Below are 18,889 nucleotides of genomic sequence, written 5' to 3' on the forward strand. Positions count from 1 at the left end.
ACGCTCCATCGAACTATGACAAACAATGAGTCACCTTTTCCACCTATGCTTAGAGTCCAATTAGTGTGCCGGTTAACCACACGCGCTCCACTAACGTCTTAGTAAGGGTGCAAAGTGTAATTTCTTGGAATTGCACCAATTCACTTTTCCTAAAGTAACTACGATTGAGAATTGTTGTAAAAACATTTAATTACTTTTATAATTCATTATACTTTTAATGAGGAAGGGTTTTCCCTATCTTACCCATTCGGCTAACAACCCTCTACCAATCAAGGAAGCGGTGGGTGAGAGTGGACACCCATTAAACGACCATTTTATAGGTCATAACCTTATACCCCCCCCCCCCCCCCCTTATAGATTGGCTTCGTGAATGAGGCCTACTAACGGTAAGACTAGCATTTTAGTTATAGATATATATGTGTTAATCTTGTAATAATATAATAATATAGGGTGTATTTTAAACATTTCAAAATACTAGGGTTTTAATTTCAATTTTAAAATTTTCGAAATTTAAAACTTTTAAATTTTAAAATTTTAAATATTAAAACTCTTGATTTAATAATTATCCTAAAATTAAACAATTAATTTTAATTATCAAATCTTCAAGAATTATCTTTTAAACAATTTAATTTATCTTAATCCCTTAAAATTCGAAAATATGGGATGGGATAATTCAAAATATTTAATTACCATATTTAAACCATTAAAAGATAATTACAAGATATGGGATTATCCAAATCCCTAGAATTTAGGATCTTATCTTGGGGAGGAGGCAAATTTCAAAAACCCTAGGATTTGCAAACCCTAGATTTCGAAATCTTGGGCGCTAAGGAAAGGGTTTGAAAAACCCTTATCAAATTTCAAAAATCAGGGTTCAAGAACCCTAATTTCTAAATCCTTGCCTCCTAGGGTTTATTGGCCATAAACCCTAAATTGTCAAATTCATACAATTGTATAATTCTAATTGAAAACAAAAAACCATACTCTCTGATAACACTGATGGGTTTTATACAAACAATCATATGTGTGCATGCAACCCTAGAAATCGGATCTATGTTTTCACTATTAGATACACAACATTATGAACACATGAAGAACCCTAGCACGCTCCTAGGTATTTCGAAATGTAGATAGTAGAAGGGATTACATACCTCTTGTTGTTATATTGTAATAACAACTTAAATCTTCAATCTTCTTGTCTTTGAAAGCAAGTACCACAAGTGTAGTACCTCTAATGCCTCACAAACACCAAGAGTAAATGGAGAGGTAAGAGAAAGAGAGGGAAGAGGCATAAAATCGGCTCTAGGAGGTTCTAGGATCAAGTGGCTGATTTTCCTATGCCAAGGGGTCCTTATATAGGTGTAGGGATTAGGGTGGGTTTCAGTTCTTATCCTTATCTGATTGCTTGCCCACCAAGCAGTCCAAAGGATAAGTCCATAATCCTTATCTTGAATGAATTCTAGGGCCTTATCCCATTGAATTTGTCCACCCTATCCATAGGGAATCCATTGCCCTACTTTGCAACTATCACATAATTACAATTTATCCCCTAGTTTAGTTAACTTCTTTTAATCACAAACTTAATTCTTAATTAATTTTTGACTAATGTCAACTAAATAAATATGATTTCTCTTTTAATATATTATTCTTATAATATATTAATAAACCATAATAACCTCTTTCTCTATCATTTCTCTAGTCAAGTTGCTTTGGTGAAGGCAACCCAAAAGGACCATCCACAACCAGGTCAAATACTTACCAAATATGGTTACGAGCTTAGAAACTAATCCAACCCATATAGCATATACATAACACATAAAGTCACATAACTCATAGAATACATAATACCTTTCGGTCAGACATAACTACCATTCTAGGTAACGTATAGTGAGAAGACTCACCTCGGATGATGAACAGCCTCTATAAACGCTGCTGCTATGCACCGGCCTCTAACTCTGTGTCAAACCCACAATTATCCCAATTAGGAACTAATTCCCAACTCTCGTTCATTAGGTTTAAAGGTAGTCCACTAACCAGCTCATCAACGACTTAAAACCCATTGGCCTACCAAGGCCGAATAATAAATGGGCTCTCCCGAGGCCCAACTCTCTCACATCTAATGGCAAGCCCAACTCAAGGGCCCAAAGCACATATATATAGTTCTTTGGTCCAAGACTGTATTACAACAAGTCCAAACTCCAGGCCCAACACTCAAGGCCCAAAATGAGACTAAGCCCAAAAGTATACAATGAGGTTACGCGGGGTGTACCTCTCTTGGTACGCTCAACGTACTCACAAATCCATATTGACGATCGGGGACACTAGGGCAGTATGCGGGGCGTCCAGGAATTACGCTCAGCATACTCCCTAGATTCACTCTTTCTACTCATTTGGTCTTAAACAGTTAAGACATTACCTCAATCCCTAGATCTGGTCTCCCTAATGGCACTTACTCCATAAAGTCAGTGAATTTAAGCCTTTGCTTGGCTGGAAAGGTCACAAACACCCAAAACACTCACTTCCTTATCTCAAAAACTTCCTAACTTATGCAAGGCTTGATTCCAACGTCCAGGATTGAAATTTTATGACTTAAAACCACTAAATACACTCAAAGGGACATATGCTTTGGAGTTCAACAACTCATAAATCTTCAAGCTTTGGGACCAAAAACCCTAAAATGGACCCAAAACAAAAACTAGCACAACCATAAGAAAGTTCAAAACTTGATACCTTTGCAAGATGCACCAACAAGAGAAGAACATAGATCCAAAAGCTCGGTGTTCAAGCTATTCTATTTCAAAGCTCATTCTTCTTCAAAATCCAAACACAACAAGTGATCACCCCACTAGATCCACATGAGAAAGCCACCAAGATTTAAACTTTATGCCTTCTGGAGCTAGATCAACATGATTAGGGCTTGGATCCACAAGCTCTAAGCCAAGAAATGCTTCCTCAAGGAACTCCTTCTTCCACAATGTGCACCAAAAACTCACCAAATCACCAAAATGATCAAGAATCACTCAAATGGAGGCTTAGGGCCGATTTCTAAGGTTTAGAGGGATGGAGGTTGAAGATATTAGGGTTAGGTTATGAGATAAGAAGCTTAAATAGGGTCCAAGACCCTAAAATAACGTTCCGATCTATTTAGCGTACACCCAACATTCATATGGTACGCCCAATGTACTCTTAAGAACATTCACGACCATTCCTGGTCAGTACGCCCAGCGTACGCTTTGTGTACGCCCAGCGTACGCGGCTAAACCTGCAAACCTCAAAATTTCTGAAGGCCATAACTTCTTCGTTATAAATTCGTTTCCGACGATCCTTATATCCACGAAAAGGTAACGAGAAGCCCTACACTTCTATCAACTTTATTACTCCTAAATCCCACTCAAACTCAAATAAAAAATTCATGAAAAGCCCGCACTAACTCCTTTAACAATACATTTGGGCTCTAAAGCACTACCCGAAATCTTTTATCACACAACCTACCTTACCCATACCCCAAAAGGCCTAAACCTTTCTCCTTCAAAGCCTCAACACCTTCTCATACTCGGATTAAGGCCCACATGCCTTAAATCATAAAAAAAATATGGAATAGGATGTTACAATTCTCCCCCACTTAAATTAGATTTCGCCATCGAAATCGTTCCTTTTCTTCGCATAGATCAAAACAAATAACCGAGAAGCACAACCGGAAAATCTCTTAACATTCAACGATCCTTCTCCCATGACATCCGAAACCAAATAGATATTTCCCAAGCCAAAGAAGGACGGACCCATTTTTTCATGAAGGTACCTACACTAACTTTCCAGAATTGGAAACTATAGTGGTCTGTCTCCTTGACAGACTGCCCATGCAAAATATCACCCTGATAATCGCTCATCGAATAACAGACACATATAACACACTGCCAACTCTGAGTACCAGGTCATCTCCCGACCCAACGGTTGAACCTCCAAGGGCTGCCCCTTGCACACCCAATAAAATGACTTTACAACCCTTCTGCTCATAGTAGCTATCTCAGCTCATCGCTACACACAAGTCACGTAGTTCGCTTTACCTCAAGAGAATAATACAACTTATCTGAAATCGTCTCACCTTCGACCTCTGTCGTCTACCAACCACTGATTCCATGCGTTTTGCGGTTCTTCCCATACCGACGAACTAACTCACTCTGGTCTAATACATTAGATGGAGAACAATACTTCTCAAAATGAACCCATCTACGAATCCAAAACCTTATCTTGCATACTATACACACGAACAAATCCAGACTCAAGCTAGAGAGTCAAATTCAACAACATAATAGGAACCACTCAATTCCAATCTGGTACTCAACTCGTGACCCAAGATTCGCAATCCACTCATACACCACTTCTCCAATTCCCTTTGGTTATGATAACCATGACTCAACTCAGAATATAACGATTCCTGACAAATATGGAGACCTCGGTCTCTCCCTTGGTTCAACCACCAAGATCCTACAGACTCAATTGATGAGGATACATAAGCCTAAGAACTCTTCTGTGTCATGATTTGGCTGGTGAAAACTATGGCTTCCCGTAATTCCACAATGCTCTCTCTCTGACCAGTGAAAGCTATGAATCCCTTCAGTTCCATAATGCTCCCTCGCTGCTTGGCGAGTACCACGACTCCCCGCAATATCGCCGCACCATTTCAGTGCCTGGTGGATACTACGTCTCCCCCGCAGTATCACCACACCCTCTTGCTAACTGGTGAATACTATGGATCCCCGCAGTATCACCACACCCTCTTGCTGACTAGTGAATACTACGACTCCCCATATTGTCACCACACCATCTCGCTAACTGGTGAATGCTATGGCTCCCCGTAGTATCACCACACCCATCCGTACTAACTCATGGATGTTGCAGCTCCCTACAGCCTTAAAGTACTTTCTCTTACCATCCCACGGTCTCATCCTCAAGTCGATGCCACACTCTGCATCCATTAACCCATGTTCCATGTCTAATCATAGATAGATGCTCATACACCCATCTAGAAATAAGCATCGCTACTCCTGACGGCTACCATCATGACCAAACTCATTCTCTCACTGTAATCTACGTTCTTAAATAATCTCGTTTGACATCAATTAGCCCAAGAGCTCCCACTGGAACCATAGATACTTGCTACACCGCTTTCCATCTCTTAACACAAAACTCAAAATAATCTGGAATTAAGGACCTCATACCCAGATACCTCGATACACCATCACAGAAACTCACGATGTCCTACCTCAACCACTGATCTCCTACTCACGACATCATACACAGATACATCAATGCATTCCTTCAGAATATCGTATCTAATCTTCATTTCCCCACAGTGCACAACTTCGGAATATTCCTACTCTTACGGACGAATTGTCAATGACTCAGAACACGTTGACGCACATCCAAAACTTCCTCCTCTATTGTTCCCAACCCATGCAAGTATACACATACCAACCCGGGAGTTGGTTGCCCAATCTACTTCTACCCTTTCCAAAATGCACACAACAACTCGTACGCTAAGCCCAAAGTTCTTCACCGCCAAATCTATCCTTTTGACCCAATCGCCACAAATTTTACCATTACAACCTTGAAGAATTTCTAATCACCACACGGTATCTGTCCAACGGCCACCTGTTGTGGGGACACTCGTCCTTTCCTGAACACGTACATCCTGCATTACCTTGCTCTACACTTCGCTTCGGTCACCAATAGCCCTGGTCTCATGCATTTGAACCGTAGGTGTCGATAACCGTTTCTCTAAACACACTTGAACGAATCATTAATCCCCTTATTGGAAAACCGGTTCTCCCCCACTCAGGGTTCTAACAATCACCAATTGGCACATCCACAGACTACTCATTAGACTGTCTTACCAATTATGTCACACTTGACTCTTGAATGTATTACGCAATCATCCTAGGGCCTTCCCAAAGGAAACCAACCAGTCTCCATATATCCTGTCCATGAAAAAATCTCGGAATCCTCCCCATGTGACTGCCTCTAGGCATCTTGAGGCTCAGACTGACACACCACCGGAAACTCTACTATTCCGAATCCAATTTGTCTCTAATCCAGAAATAGTGCCTTTTCAGGTACTTCGACTCTAACTCCTCGACCCGCCTCCTAAATCAGGAATAATCATAAAAGTACAGACCTCATTCTCGTTGTTGATACACAACATAGACCACGAGGGCCACTGCCCCGATATACCCCTTTTATCCACCGGAAACTGCTAATAAAAGTATTTTTCCCCCTACAAGGCACCTTCTTGTTCTCATCCATCTTAGTCCCACTAATGACTCCTTCCTGGTATAAGGATACCTCGCAGCAAACATACTTCCCAAATACTCTGGTGAAAAGGTCACCACACTTGCTACCCCACAGGGTTTACCTCCAACTCAGAAACTCATATCCCTTCTGCTCCTCACAGAAAATAGCACCCTTCAGTCATAGGAAGTGGCATCTCCATTATTGGCTGACTGCGTAGCTCAACCCGTAATCCTCCACGAAGCACCACCTCTACTCATCCCCGAGTCTTGTGACTCCAATTGTCATCTCATCTAACATTCTCGGAAACAATTTCGATTTCCCCCTCAAGGTGTACTCCTTTGAAACTAGTTCAACATGGCCCTCTGGCCCCACACTCTATCACATATGATATCAATCCAATCAATCACATCAGAATAACTGATAACACCAGAAGCACTAACTGTCACGAATCATGGTACTCGAACCATGTGATCACCTCTCATCTACTATGGATCATGGTACTCGAACCACGTGATCACCTATCATTTGGTACTTAGATCCTCTGTTATTTTCCCTGTATCGAGTATGGGTCCTCTGCTTTCAGTAGTACGAGCCCATACTACCTGCCACATCTACCCATACTTTCCACATGGATCATCCCAGATTTCCTAAGTAGCCGCTCAACCTCCTCAATCATCAATCCCGTCATACCTGGTCGCTCCCTTGAGAATACTCTTCCTTTATCAGTATACTCATATGAAAAAGGTCACTCCCTAGGCTCTTCTTAGGCTCTCACACTTCTCCGCCATCAGTCGTTGAATAACTCCTCATGGTGCCAACCATCTACCTCCTGAATATCGTCATATTCACTTAGTATCTGACTCCAATCATTAAGAGTTCCACAAATCACGAAGCAAGCAGCATTCGGGCATCGAATATTCTATATCAACACATATAACCACTCTAGGTTACAACTTCGTTTGCTATACTCGTACTCAAAAGGTATCACCGAGCTCAAGCACTCCACCCCTCGCGGGTATCTGACTACTCTCTCAGTAGGATCCTCAATTGCTCATCTAGGTATCTCTCCTAGATTACTCCTCTACTCAGACCCCCTCTAAAACGGATTCCTACTGGATACTCTTACTCCACACATACTCAAAAGTAATCACAGATAGCAGCAACTCCTAGGCTAAGGCATCACAAATCAGGCCACTCTAGTCCTAAAATATGAAATACCTAGCCTATTCTCTAGCATGCATAACATATCTCATAACAACTTATAATACATAAGTAAGGGTATTTCAGGAAATCACCGTTTGGGCACTGGCTGATTGTACACACTGCTCTTTTCTGCTCTTTTGGAATGTTTTACTCTTTTTAGAAAAAATGTTTCATTTTGAAAAGTTTTCTCAAACCCTCAATTTGAGTTTATATATGCCAAAAGGTGTATTCGAATCCCTCAAACCAAGGCTCTGATACCAACTTGTAATACCGTAAATTTTCAAACAATTTTTTTTATTTTAAATTACCAACATCACATATAATAATTTTCAAAATCTCAAGTGTCGATGTCATAACATATTTCAAAAATAGTTTTCAAAAGTAATTATCAAAATCCAGGATCCCCATTCGTGACTCTTTTCTCTTGTGTGTACAATCGAGCTACCGCCTTCTCGCGATCCTGATAAGAACCTGAAACACATAACACATAACATGGTAAGCACAAAGCTTAGTGAGTTCCCCAAAATACCGCATACACATATTAGCCACTCGAGACTATAGCTCTGTAAGACCTTCCGGTCAATGTGTCTCAATGGGACCTTCTGGTCCCACAACTCTGGTAGACCTTCCGGCCCTACCATGACTTTCCTTCCGGCTCCAAACTCTGATTGACTTCCGACCCTAACTCTGATTGCCTTCCGTTCATAACTCTAATTGCCTTTCGGCTATAACTCTGGTTGCCTTCCGACCATAACTCTGATTGCCTTCCGGCCATAAATCTATTAACCTTTCGGTCTCAAATCATACAACATATACACAACACATAAAGTCAAATAACTCATACAATACATAAGACCTTCTAGTCACACATAAATTCCACTCCAGGTAACGCATAGTGAGAAGACTCACCTCGAATGATGAACAACCCCTATAAACGTTGCTGCTACGCACCGGCCTCTAACTCTTTATCAAACCCACAATCATCCCAATTAGGAACTAATTCCCAACTCTCGTTCATTAGGTCTAAAGGTAGTCCACTAACCAGCCCATCAACGACCTAAAACCCATTGGCCTACCAAGGCCCAATAATAAATGGGCTCTCCAAAGGCCTAACTCTCTCACATCTAATGGCAAGCCCAACTCAAGGGCCGAAAGAACATATACATAATTCTTTGGTCCAAGACTCTATTACAATAAGTCCAAACTCCAGGCCCAACACTCAAAGGCCCAAAATGATACTAAGCCCAAAAGTCCACAGTGAGGTTACGCGAGGCATACCTCTCTTGGTACGCTCAACGTACTCACAAATCCATATTGGCCATCGGGGACACTGGGGCAGTACACGGGGTGTACAGGAATTATGCTCAGTGTACTCCCTAGATTCACTCTTTCTACTCATTTGGTCTTAAACAGTTAAGACATTACCTCAATCCCCAGATCTGGTCTCCCTAATGGCACTTACTCCATAAAGTCAGTGACTTTAAGCCTTTGCTTGGCTGGAAAGGTCACTGATATGGGCTTATTTAGTCATAAAAATCATGCATGATCTTAATGTTTTATGTTAATTTTATCTCAAATAATGAACCAAAGGGGCTTAATTAGCTTAAATATTTCATTTTCAGCAACAAAGACATGCTCTAAAGGAAAATGAAGCGGAATTGACCATTGGAGGCTGGGATCTTGGATTTTGAAGAAAGAAGGATGTTGCTGGACAGCTTGACCCCTCGTCAGTGTTTTGGCCATATCTCATGAACCGTAACTCCGATTGACAAGATTCAAAATGTTCTGAAAACTAGACACAATTTCGGACGACTTTCATGTTTTGAGAAAATGCTGATTCCAAACGGACTCGACGAGTAGGCCATCAACTCGACGAGTTGGTCAGAAGTTTCGCGATTCTTGACTTTGCCTTGCCGTACACGGGATTTTAAGTGATGGACTCACCGAGTAGCCCCTGTTTTCATATATATATATATATATATATATATATATATATATATATATATATATATATATATATATATATATATATATATATAGAAACGCTTCTCATTCGAACCTTAACGAATGGGGGAAGTTTAGGACGATTTTTGGAGGCCATAAGGGTTCTTAGAAGCTGTGGTTTTCGATATTTCAACTTAGATATCAATTTGGAAGAAGATCAAAGGAAATAACACACTACTTTCATCTTAATCTTTTGCATAAACCATGTTTCAATCATTAGATTATGTTTTTAGTTTGTTATTTTCTGTAGATATGAGCTAAAAACTCATAACTTTTGTTTAGGATAGATGATTTTGTTATTATGGTTTGATTTTATGGTTGGATTGATTCAATTTGGTGATTTTGTTTCGTTAATCTTGTTAAAGAACCTTATGTGTTAATAACAACTATTTTCTGTTAATAAATTTGTAATTAAGTTGTATTAACATCTCTTAATTGCTAATCTCATATGATTTATGTGAACACATAGTTATATGCCTAAGAATAACGAACGTGAAACTAGGGTTAACTAGAAAATGGGTACGTTAATGTGTGAGCTTGTGTGACGGACCATCAACATGGAGTTAATTGAAGTAGAATATTTGATTAGCTTATTACAAGTCTTACTTAACCCGAATTAATAAACTAGGAAATCTATTAGTTTAATCACTTGATCACTGCTTGAATTGATATGTTTTCGAAGGATTAGTAACCGGGAACATGAACCTAATCACACTAATCGGTATCCAATGCCAAATAATCCATTGCACTTATCATAAAATCAACCATAGGAACAAATGATTCAAACCTAAACAGAAGTCCTCTTTATTATTGAATTTAGTTGATTTTTATTTGCTTAGCTCTTAGTTTCTTAGTTTAAGTTTTAGTTAATTGTTTAAGTTTCTAGTCTTGCAAAACTAGAGAAAACCCATTTTCTATTACTTGTTTTATTTAGATAACATTAGCATTTATTTTAATTGTTTACCGTTCCTTGTGTTCGATACTCTACTTACCTGAACTAAACTGCTAATCGATAGGTACACTGCCTTTCGTGTGTTTGTCTTTGTGTTTAAGTTAGTAGGATTAAAACTAGTTGGTTTTACACACATCAGTCACAAACACCCAAAACACTCACTTCCTTATCTCAAAAACTTCCTAACTCATGCATGGCTTGATTCCAATGTCCAGGATTGAATTTTTATGACCTAAAACCACCAAATACACTCAAAGGGACATATATTATGCTTTGGAGTTCAACAACTCATAAATCTTCAAGCTTTGCGACCAAAAACCCTAAAATGGACCCAAAACAAAAACTAGCACAACAATAAGCAAGTTCAAAACTTGATACCTCTGCAAGATGCACCAACAAGAGAAGAACATAGATCCAAAAGCTAGGTGCTCAAGCTATTCTATTTCAAAGCTCATTCTTCTTCAAAAGCCAAACACAACAAGTGATCACCCCACTAGATCCACATGAGAAAGCCACCAAGATTTAAACTTTATGCTTTCTGGAGCTAGATCAACATGATTAGGGCTTGGATCCACAAGCTCTAAGCCAAGCAATGCTTCCTCAAGGAACTCCTTCTTCCACAATGTGCACCAAAAACTCACCAAATCACCAAAATGCTCAAGAATCACTCAAATGGAGGATTAGGGTCGATTTCTAGTGTTTAGAGGGATGGAGGCAGAAGATATTAGGGTTAGGTTATGAGATAAGGAGCTTAAATAGGGTTCAAGACCCTAAAATAGCGTTCAGATCTGTTTAGCGTACACCCAACGTACTCTGAAGAACATTTGCGACCATTCCTGGTCAGTACGCCCAGCGTACTCCAAAATTACGCCCAACGTACTAGTACGTCTAGCGTACGCTTTGTGTACGCCCAGCGTACTCGGCTAAGCCTGCAAACCTCAAAATTTATGAAGGCCATAACTTCTGTGTTATAAATTCGTTTCAGACGATCCTTATATCCACAAAAAGGTAACGAGAAGCCCTACACTTCTATCAACTTTATTACTCCTAAAGCCCACTCAAACTCAAGTAAAAAATTCATGAAAATCCTGCACCAGCTCCTTTAACAATACATTTGGGCTCTAAAGCACTACTCAAACTCTTTATCACACAACCTACCTTACCCATACCCCAAAAAGGCCTAAACCTTTCTCCTTCAAAGCCTCACCATCTTCTCATACTCGGATTAAGGCCCATGGGCCTTAAATCACAAAACAATCTGGAACAGTATGTTACATAGTGAGGACAACACAAAAATGATTTTACCATTATTTTATAAAGTTACATTAACTCAGTTTTGACTTTGACCAATTTAGTTATGACCTTCGACACCTATTCCAACAGATTTTCCTATGAAGATATTGCGAAGTTCAGTATCGAGTTTTATAGCTTTAGAGTGTTTAATGGCTTGAAAAATACTTTTCAAGTAGGACCATAGGGCAAACACATTAGGCTTGTGTTTGGAAGACTTTCGAGAAGAAAGGGCGAGAGAGTACCATAAAGCCACATCTTAACAATGTTATTGAAGCATTGCCATTCGTTCATGTTAAAGAAAGTCAAATCAACAGGAGATTTGAGGTGATGTACGACACCAAAACCAAAACAATGGGTCTCAAAAAAATCTCTCCATGAATCGTAATTAATACGGTCAAGGTCTAGGATGATCGAGATAGAGGCACGAATATTAGCAATTATGTAGGGCTTCTCCGTGAGAGGAGTTGTTTATTTGCTTCACCGCCTTGAACCATTGTAAGCAATGAAGAAGAAGAAGGCATGAAACAGGGAGATGAGGAAAGGAAGATAGCCGACTAAGAAGACAAGATCGATGATTAGGGTTGGGGAGATAAATCAGGAAAGCTCTGATACCATGTATGCTATGTACTTTCCCACAATCTTCTCATCTCATTAATTGGAATATATAAGATCACCAGTACCTACACGGACTTATATAAAAATACAACATACTAAATAAATGTATATATATACTAACAACACATATAGACTAATCGTAGATTAATCAGGATCTAGTTGAGATTTTACAACACTGACTATTGATTATCATTTAATGACATTAACCTTTTAGAATTTTTTTTTAATTTCGATTTTGAATCTATTTATATCTAGGAAACAAAGGAACATATAATTTTTTGGGTTTTAATTTTGGTTTGGGTTCATCTGTGTGAATCAATGAAGATGTGGTGGCTTCGATTTGGGTTTCAAATTATTTCGTGTTGATTTTTGAGATTCAAATCTATAGACAGGGCCGTTCCAAACATATTTTGGGCCCAGGGCGAGAGAAAAAAAATGGGCACTTAAAATACATAAATGTCATCAAGTTTTTTATGGTAACTTAATAATTTAAAGAAAATTATTTGTATTATCTTCTAAATATAATAATTTTTATAAAAATTTGGGTTCTTTTGAAAGATGGGCCCTGGACGGTCGCCCCTATCGCCCACCCTCTGGGACGGGCCTGTCTATAGGTGGTGGCGATATCCACCGGAGAAGATGATCATAAAGAGCAGGTGGCAACGTTGAAAGCTGGGAAAGGGGAGATTGTGGTGAAGTTGAGTTGTTGGGGTAAACATGATATTGTGACAAGAGTGCAATGCTAGATTTTGTTTTAAGAATTATGAATACTAATATGATAAAAGGACAAAATAGGAATAAATTAGTCTGTTAACAAACATTTAACGAAAATGAAAAACTGTTAAATGGATTAAAGTTGATGGAAATTAAAATCATTGGATTGATCATGCTAAAATTGTATTGCAATGCGAACTTGTACAAACCATACAACTAGCTTCGTAATTTAATTTAAAAGATAATATTTATCATTAACCAAGATATAGAGATGAAATATAAAGATTGTTACAAAAAATTATATAATGCAGATAACATTGATTTGCTTAAACGATCTTTTACTTGCGTATTTTATTGGTTCACTAAGTCACTTTATCTCGCAAATAAACGTGAAGGACTCAAATGGATCCTAATAATAGGACCAAATTTTATCGTAAAAGCTATATATATTCATCCAAAGGGAGAACAAAGCGTGCAGTAACCGCTCCACTCATCATCACTACCTGCAACGCTACCCCACCCCGACGATTCCCTACCTGATTCCTGCCATTTTTATTGCTTCAAATCGAAAAAACCCATCCAAGATCTCGAAGAATTCATTCACCATGTGTTGCGGAAAGATATGCATGATGTGTATGTGCTTGATTGCCGTGGTGATAGCAATCGGAATGCTGTTCGGATTTGGTGTTTTCAGCAGAGCTTTCCACAAGGTCAATGACGAAATACATTATTCTTACCCTCCATCTCAATCGTATTCCAATCCCACCGGTGCCGCCGCCGGTAGGCCGTTCTTCGCTGTCGCTGCCCCTCCTCCGTTTTAATCTTTTCTCGTAGTGGTTTCAATTGTCGAAATAGGGTTTTGTTCTGATGTTCTTTTCAAGCACCAACAATGTTATACTAATCTGAAAATTTTACATTTTTCTTTTCGATTCTGTCTTCGTGACATGTATAGTATTTACATCGTTCCTAAACGTTAAATTGAATTGTGCAAGAATTGAAGTTTATTTTGAAGATGTTAGCATGTCTAGTTAATCGATGAATATTCACATAATCGTCTATCTTTCTTGAAGACAAAAATACAGCAGATAAGTCACCTCAATTTTCAAAAAGGTAGCTAACTTTTGATATAATCTAGTGGATTATAACAACTTTATCCTAAAATCCCTGTGTGAAAACCCCAACTGTTGAATTTTGAATGATAATCGCAATGATCTTTCAACGTAGAAATTCAAAACTGCTTCTTCCCATTCTATAACGTGTGTCACTGAAGCTGTCAATGATACGTTACAGAAATTTATGAAGCTTTAATAACAATTTGCAATTAAAAAAACAACATATAAAAAAGATCTAAACAGAGTTTAACAGAGGTGCAGTGACATGAGCTCCTTCTATAATGGCCCCATTGGAGCCCATCAAGAATCCATGAATGCCATTGACATTCCTCTGTAACTCATGAAATGTGTTCAATAGCATGACTTCTGTTGTTGTATAGGCAAAGTCAACAGAGAGAATTGGCTCTTAAATTATTTGTTTTGCAATGTGGGGTTTTCTGCAATTTGTGTTTTTGCAACCTCAAAAGTTTGTACTTTATTATTTTTTACCTGTCAATTTGTTAAAATAACCCCAAAATAAAAGAAACTTTGCCATAATTTGGAATGAATGAAGTTTTTCAACACAAAATGGCATATAAGAGGACAAAGAAATATATCATATCTTGATAAATACTTACAAAAAAAAAGTTATGAATTTTTCATTCATGTATTACATGTGGTTGTTATCATAATTCATTCAGCTTTTACAGGTACATGAATGTTTTAAGAATGTTCATTTTTTCTTCTTGTATTCTGTGAATTCAGCTTTGACCAAACTCAAACAAGGAATATGCTTTCTTTAACAAAAGGTACTTTATAATATTCCTCTTTATATCCACTCATATGCGTATAAATATACTTAAAAAAGGTAAACACCAAACAACATTTTCTCCAATTGAAGCTCATGAAATATGAGCAAAAGAAGAGACAAACAAACAAGTTGAAGCAGCATACAGAGTGAATCATGATTCACTTCATCAAGTAAAAGCCCCAAGAAGGTGAGTGATTATGAATCACATCAAGTGTTTTAGTTTTTGTAACACAATATTAATCATGAAACAGAAATAAGTCGATATTTTTTCAACAACCATAAACGCAATTTTTCAAGTATATTCTTTTAATTGAACAAACTGTTGTGTACAAGTACATAGTTTAATAAACTTTAAATCAAAACAAATTATGTACAAAACAAATCTTTGGGCACACCCAATTTCATAAATCAACAGATGCAACAAATAATTAACTTAGCAATAGTAATAATAATAATAACGCTACATATATGTATATCTTGATTCAGAAACCTTTCCAGACAGAAAGAATTTCATTAAACACTTCAGCTATGAGTTCTCTGTCTGCAGTTTTTATAAACGCATCAAATTCCTCTAAAATGTCAAATATCTTCCCAAACCTCACAAGATACTGCATGCAGCAAATCTTCAGCTTTTCAAGACGATATAAAGAAGCAATTTGAAGCCTCTCAAGAACATTATTTGTATCAATATCTTCCAATAAGCTTTCATGGCATGCTTCCTTTAAATCCACAACATCATACTTATCAGCTGCTCTAAGAAGATGGAGTCTATGAACAAGAAAGTCTTGTTCTTCAATGTTACCATAAATGTAACTCAAAAAAGCTTGGCAAGCTTCAATGGACATGTCGGAAATGTTTATGGCGGACATTTCTTTTTCTTTTAGGTCATGGGAGAACATGCTTTGGAAGACAGGCGACCGGGCAGCCAGTACTGCCCGGTGGGCCCCCATGCTTCCATCTGAAGCATGGATGATGATATCTGTGTGGATGCTTTCAGATAACATTTTTCCAAGGGAGGAAATCGCGGTTGATCTTAAATCCTTTTGTGTTAAACCTTCCGTCCAAACAGAGCAAGATTCACCACCCTGTTACATTATGTCACACCGAAAAAGTAAGGAACTTTTTTTTTTTTACGAATTTTAGAAAAATAATATCGACACATGAGTCATGATCTTAATTAAACGGGGGACTTAAAAATAAAAATGTTGGTTAATGTTGGTTGGCAACCGACACTATCTATCTAGACGCTGAAGTTATAACTTCTAGTTCACCAACTAAATAATTAATGTTGAATTTTTGTGATATTGTTTGAAATAATTGGTAATTAATTAATTAATTAATTAATTATAAATAAGCAGAAGATGAAAATACCAAAGATATTTTAGATGGATGGTTGAATTACGTTTGTAGATGCGGTTTTAAGGTCAAGAAACTCAAGATCGATGATGAATTTGCCTGTAAGTGGAACTTCAAGTGCCCAAACAAAATCGTCGCTAGTTTTAAGCTGTTTATCTCTGATTTCTGCAATCGTAAACAAAAAATTAAAGTAACCCAAATAAACAATAGTAAAATTCGATTAAATTCAGCGCAAAATCTACCTGGATGAACTAAAGCTTTTCGACCTCCTAAAGAAGAAACCACTCGAATGATGAAGGAAGCTATTGGAGGGGTTTCTTTAGTTAAACCCGATATCTCTGGGTACAATTTAATGTACAAATTACGATTCTTTTCAATAACCAATCGCCTTCAATTTCATAAAACAAAAAAAAAAAAAATTGAAGTCATAAACCACAAGAAAAACGATATTTATTGGCACTCTTTTCAAGAAAGTTGAAATAAACGTGTATTTTATCAAAAACGATTTACAATAACTGAATTATTAGTTGCTTTTTTAAGAAAAAACAGAGAATATATCATGAATTTTGGGGAAAGAAAGAAAGAAAGAAAGAAAAATACCAGTTCCATTTCCCGATCTTGAAAGGATCAGATTTACGATAAGTACACGAAGCCAAATTGTCGATACGCCATTGAGCGAGGCGTGACGTGGTATCAACACGATAAGCGTTATCGGTGGTCATCCTAAGAGCCGCCGTGATCTCATGGAAGCAGTCGAAGATTCCGTCCAACAGCAGCTCCCCGTGTTTTCCCAGGTTGTCGTCTAAGATTAATAATCTCTCTTCGACTACTCTTCTTCATACACTTATAGTGTTGTGTTCATAAAACGCGCAATTTCACACTCACTGCGTGTGGCTGTTCTTTCCTTCCATGATTTTCTGAAGAATTGTAGAAAATTAGAAATAGAATCAAATTCAAGTTTCTTGGTGTGTTCCGGTTATGTTGGGCACGCAAGAATCTTGAATTTGAGTTTTACGCCATTGAAGGTGAGATTTTGATCTTAGTAAAGTATAATAGTGGAGCCAATGAGAGGAAGGGAGAAAATTGGAGCAATGATTTAGGGGTTGGTGTTGACGATCTTCCTTGGTTCCTTGCATTTTAAACTGTTGTTGAAAGCAAAATTGGGATTTTTTTAATTAAATGTTTAAATGGATGTACCCCTTTTAGGGGTTTCTTTTTTCCAAGCAAATTAATGTAGAAAATCAGTTAAATTTTTTGTTATTTTTAGGCAAATTTCAGAAAACATAACATACCCTAAATATATTGAAGCCACGTAAAATGTACCGGTAAGCTAAAGGTTAATTGCAAAAAAATAAAATAAAAATGAAACTCTTTTAGATGGTTTGGAAAAATAAGATGTTTTTATCAGTCAAAAATTTAATGTATGTCTGATTTTCTAATTCTAAGTATTTGTTTATAATATGTTGTGTTTTTATGATATTTTGTTATTAATTAAGAGAGATGATAAATTCTTTTGTACGGATCCAAAATCTGTAAAGACCTGATTCCAAAACTTAATTTTATTAGGATTGGGTTCGGTTTTGCTTCTCGATATTTAGGCCACGTTGCCATTGGGTACCCATTGTTTTTTTTTTTTTTTCCTTTTTTTTATGTAAAGATATTTTTAAGATTTTTTAATAGAACTCTAGATGTTGAATATTATAATAAGGAATATATAAATTTCTTAGATTTGGGTGGTTGAAGGGAAGAGATCTGGCGTAGATCTGTCGACATTGATTTTTGTTTAGGTCCTTTGGAAGCGAAGTATCTCTCTAAACTCTAATGAGTGTAATCCAATATTCGAATCTACCAAAGGAAAAAAAAGGTTGGTGGGTCATTTGGAGAAATGGAAAAGAGTAAAGGGGAGGTATTTGAATCTTTTCTTATAACAAGAGTACAAGACTCCCCTTAATCATGGTAGAGTTTTCAATAATTTATTTATAATCAAAATATCTTTTGAACGCTTTGAATAACTCATTTTCAAGATATGGTTATAGTCTTTAAATAAGTAATCAATGATTGGGTTAAATTTTACCATCAATTATTAAAAATACGAGTTGATAAAATAAAAAATTACATATGAAAGTTTAAACAAAAATTTATTTAAATTTGAAATTTCAGATTTGAAATTTAAAATTTAAAAAGAAACATATTAAATACTATATGAGTATTAATATTGTAATTTATTGGTTTTTTGTCAATTAAGGCAATTATTAATTGAGTTATAAATATGATGTGTTAATTAAAAAAAGATTAAAAAAATGAGAAAATGACAAATGGAAAAAACATTTATTCAAAAATACCAAAAAATGACATGTGTCCAAGTTAATGAGAGACTGACATATGACAAAATTATTTTCATTTATTAGGAAGGATATATATATTTGATTGTTATGTATGGGCAATTAGCTTTATTAGTATTATTTATATGTTTGATCTCTAATAAATCAATAGATAAAATTAATTAAATCTACAAAGGTTTATGTTTTTTTATTATTTATATACACGAGACTAACCCGT

At 37.0% G+C, this 18,889-nt stretch overlaps 2 protein-coding genes and 1 long non-coding RNA gene across 3 annotated transcripts; 2 read left to right on the forward strand and 1 right to left on the reverse strand.

The window, feature by feature from the left end:
• Positions 1-13,366: 13,366 nt before the first annotated feature.
• Positions 13,367-14,085, forward strand: LOC111888135 (uncharacterized). The gene has a single exon (XM_023884266.3). It carries the CDS (start codon positions 13,678-13,680, stop codon positions 13,891-13,893), a length of 216 nt encoding a protein of 71 aa, XP_023740034.1. The 5' UTR covers positions 13,367-13,677; the 3' UTR covers positions 13,894-14,085.
• A 791-nt stretch (positions 14,086-14,876) lies between these two features.
• Positions 14,877-16,278, forward strand: LOC122195858 (uncharacterized). Its single transcript, XR_006186805.1, has 2 exons — positions 14,877-15,161; positions 15,593-16,278. It is a non-coding gene; the product is annotated as an uncharacterized LOC122195858 (long non-coding RNA).
• LOC111888133 (BTB/POZ domain-containing protein At1g55760) lies at positions 15,254-17,463 on the reverse strand. The gene is made up of 4 exons (XM_023884263.2): positions 16,931-17,463; positions 16,573-16,718; positions 16,377-16,495; positions 15,254-16,059 (listed from the first exon to the last, which is right to left on the reverse strand). Exons 1-4 carry the CDS (start codon positions 17,050-17,052, stop codon positions 15,457-15,459), a joined length of 990 nt encoding a protein of 329 aa, XP_023740031.1. The 5' UTR covers positions 17,053-17,463; the 3' UTR covers positions 15,254-15,456.
• Positions 17,464-18,889: the final 1,426 nt, after the last annotated feature.

Source organism: Lactuca sativa, chromosome 9 (genome assembly GCF_002870075.4).
Source record: "Lactuca sativa cultivar Salinas chromosome 9, Lsat_Salinas_v11, whole genome shotgun sequence".
In the NCBI taxonomy this organism is placed as follows: domain Eukaryota; kingdom Viridiplantae; phylum Streptophyta; class Magnoliopsida; order Asterales; family Asteraceae; genus Lactuca; species Lactuca sativa.